Here is a 3,323-nt window from a genome sequence, read left to right on the forward strand (position 1 = left end):
AGATGTTTTGAGAGCTTAGAGAATGATGTGCAGAAGATCAAGTTGAACTTCATCTTACTGCTATGTTTTTGGTGTAATCAAATTTACTCTAATGATACTGTGTCTATCATAGATGTTCTAGATTCTTTATAGCCAGAGAGGAACCACACTAAAGCTCTATTGTAAATATGGTTTCAGTACTACCCAAGTACTGTTTTGATCCTTGAAATGATACAAAGTTACTGATTTTAAAAAAAAAATTGTATAATCCTACAACATCTTGGATTTGAGTTCTGTCTAACAAAAAAACAAGGGAAGAGTTAAGTATTAGATACCTGATTATAGCATAGCTTAAAAACACCATAAATAAAATCGACTTCCATGGATCTTTCCATGAAGCTAATAGTTGAAGTTGGTTCATTGGTTTGATGAGAGGTAAAAGTAGCTCCTGTGAAAAAAAAAAATTAATCTTGAGGAATGAATCGACTAAATAAGTTTCTAAGCAGTAAGCGGCAATAATATATCACAACTCAAACATTATGTCATCCTGAGGAATGAAGAAACATCATGTATATTACTCATTTCAAAATTCAAATTTTACAGTAAGAAGCAAAGATAACAAAGTATCCCCATTTATGAAGTGATACCTTCAAAGATAGGGTGCAGGAACTCCTTAGTTCTAATTTAACAATAATAAGCAAATGCAACAAAGGGAGCCACATATAAGTGGAGCAGCTAACTACTTACTACTCAAAAATAAAAGATGTACAGAAGACATACGAACGGCTGAAGAACAATCATGCTACCTTCTTAGTTCCCTAGGAAAAAAGAGTGCAGTATTTCAACTTTGCACAGCTTTTAAATATAGGATGAACTGAAGTAACTCACTATATAAAGCAGTTTTCCTGTATGCAGAAGTGTACTTAGCAGGGATCAACTATCAATAAGAGAACAAGCAGCAGCAATCTCCTGAACACGGGAATGATACATTAAGCAAAAAAAGAAAAAGGCAAAGGGGATCATTTATACCTTCATTACCACTAAATTAGTATCAATTCCTTCAACTTTGACTTGGTCAACTGTCGCCTGTGCAGCTTCAGCTCTTCCAATGTTCTTCATTGACTGCTTGACCGCATTTTCCAGAGGATTTACCTCACCAACAAAGACATCTCCTACTAAAGTTGTTGCTTCTCCAATTATGTCAACCTCCTTGGATAAGATAATTCCAAGTCTACAAAGTGACACCCGTGATACTGGGTGTATCACCTGTCTCCTTGCACTAGGAGAACCCAATAATCCACGTCGATTGCCGGCAGAGTTCATGAGTTTCAAGCGGCTTGATAAAGTTTCCAAGATCGCATCTCCTCTAGGAAGACTTTCTGCTAAGTTAAAACACAGTAGGGTTTTGTAATTGGAAGAAGATACCTTAAAAGCCTCTCTGACTGCCTTATATCTGTAAATTCCAAGAACAGCCCTAGCAAGTGCTTCGGACTGCTGACCCTCTTTGAGTTTATACTTCCGAGCAAAATTGTGAGCATGGAAAATCTCGAGACAAATATCCAACCAATAGTCCCGTCTTGAACTTCCTTTAAATTCTGGAAATTCAAAATATGCAGGATCCATCCTGTATAACTTAAAGTTAGAAGTTCCTGGTGAATTAAGGTATATAACTTCAACTGAAAACATTAAGCTTACATAGATGAGGACTTGTACATAACAGCTTTATCAAAAAGGCGAGCACCTAAAGGTCCAGTAAGCTCAGGCTTAATGATCTGTTTCAAGTCGGATGCTAGATCATACCGCACTGCCTTGTCATATAAGCCCATTCCAGACTCGAAGTAGAGAGCATGGTTAGTTAATGTCAACCTTCCTGGATGAAAATGAAAATGGAAGAATAAAGCATCTTAGCAACTAATACAAAATAAGTTTTTAGATGAGATGGTTACACGCTTTAATATGTTATCAGAGCACGCAAAGGTCCTGCTTTCCAGCCTCACCGCTGCCTATTATCAAAAAAGAATTTTCACATGATTGCTTTATGAAAAAGAATCAAACCCACATGTGAATGGATATTTGAAGAAAAAATTAAGTAAATAATAAGGATCTAACAGCTTAAGCCAGTGTTGTGAAAAGATCAGTTTAGGCGATGAAGTGAAGCAAGGCGAGGGTTGGGCAATGCAAAGTGAATGAAGCGGTAGCTTCAATCCCTGAAGCGTGAAGCGAGATAGCGACGAAGTGGTCGCTTTTCTTATTTAAAAAAAAACAACTTTTCCGGAACAAACGTGGAAGTGAGGCATGCCACACAGACTACTCCAAAAAGAGAAAGTTTTAAGTATCAAGAGTCCATAATCTAGGATAGTGGGGGCACCGTCAATGATGTAACACATCGCATATAGACCTGGCAGGGATGAAATGGAGGCTTGCCTCGGGAGTCTTGTGAGTCTTTTGTGATAGGAAGGTACCACCTAAATGTAACAACCCTCAAAATGAAGTAGGCTAAAGTAGAGCCTCACATGGGTTTTATGCATTTAATAACTTGTTAAAATAATGAAGAATAGCCTTTTTAGTCAGTTTTAAAGAGTTTGGAAGTCAAACGTCAAGGAACGACCAAGACGTTCGGAAACTAGTCTTTTGCGTGTTGGTGTGTTCTAGTATGTTGTTTATGTTTTTATGGGTTGTTCGGAGTCTAAAATAAGTGGAGGTGACCCTAGTGTCTTAATAAATGTTTTTAGGGTCAAAACGTTCGGGTACGACTCCCCGAGACCACCCTCCAAGCCATTCAGAAACTAGTCTTTTACGTGTTGGTGTGTTCTAGTATGTTGTTCATGTTTTTATGTGTTGTTTGGAGTCTAAAATCAGTGGAGGTGACCCTAGTGTCTTAATAAATGTTTTTAGGGTCAAGTTTCCCGACGAAATCTGCGAAAATAAAACTCAAGTTTGACATATTTAAAACGTCCAACTAAGTGAGGGGTAGTTTGGGTACTTTGGAGAATTATTATAAACGGTTATTCTACCTATTTTAGGGTATTTTAAGTTGGTTAAAACCCCAAAACCTAGAATTAGACCCCATTCTTCAAATTGACCCTTCCCTCTCAAATAGATTCTCTCAAAAAAACTCCATTGAAGACCTTGATGAAGTTCAAGCTAGAAGGTTTTCAACTGATTTCGTCTTCAATTTAATGGGTATTCAATAATTAAGGTATGGTGACTCTTGATTCTTGAATAACCTCTCATTCAAGGAGTTCTATCAAAGATTTTCAAAAGTGATTCAAAGACCAAAATTCCAAATTTTCAATCTAAACATGGGTCCTTTGTTAAACGATTTTCTAAATCATTCTATTGAT

At 37.0% G+C, this 3,323-nt stretch overlaps 1 protein-coding gene across 2 annotated transcripts in view; it reads right to left on the reverse strand.

Annotated features, from left to right (window-relative positions):
• The window catches only part of LOC102581063 (uncharacterized), a 28,781-nt gene that overhangs the window by 4,478 nt on the left and 20,980 nt on the right, over positions 1 to 3,323 (reverse strand). For both annotated transcript variants that reach the window (XM_006346606.2, XM_015308389.1), the window contains exons 6-8: positions 1,675 to 1,849; positions 1,009 to 1,603; positions 315 to 427 (exon numbers count right to left, since the gene is read on the reverse strand). In XM_006346606.2, the coding sequence (XP_006346668.1) occupies positions 315 to 427; positions 1,009 to 1,603; positions 1,675 to 1,849 (883 nt within the window). The remainder of the gene's footprint in view (positions 1 to 314; positions 428 to 1,008; positions 1,604 to 1,674; positions 1,850 to 3,323) is intronic.

This window comes from Solanum tuberosum, unplaced genomic scaffold (genome assembly GCF_000226075.1).
Source record: "Solanum tuberosum cultivar DM 1-3 516 R44 unplaced genomic scaffold, SolTub_3.0 scf00082, whole genome shotgun sequence".
Lineage (NCBI taxonomy): Eukaryota > Viridiplantae > Streptophyta > Magnoliopsida > Solanales > Solanaceae > Solanum > Solanum tuberosum.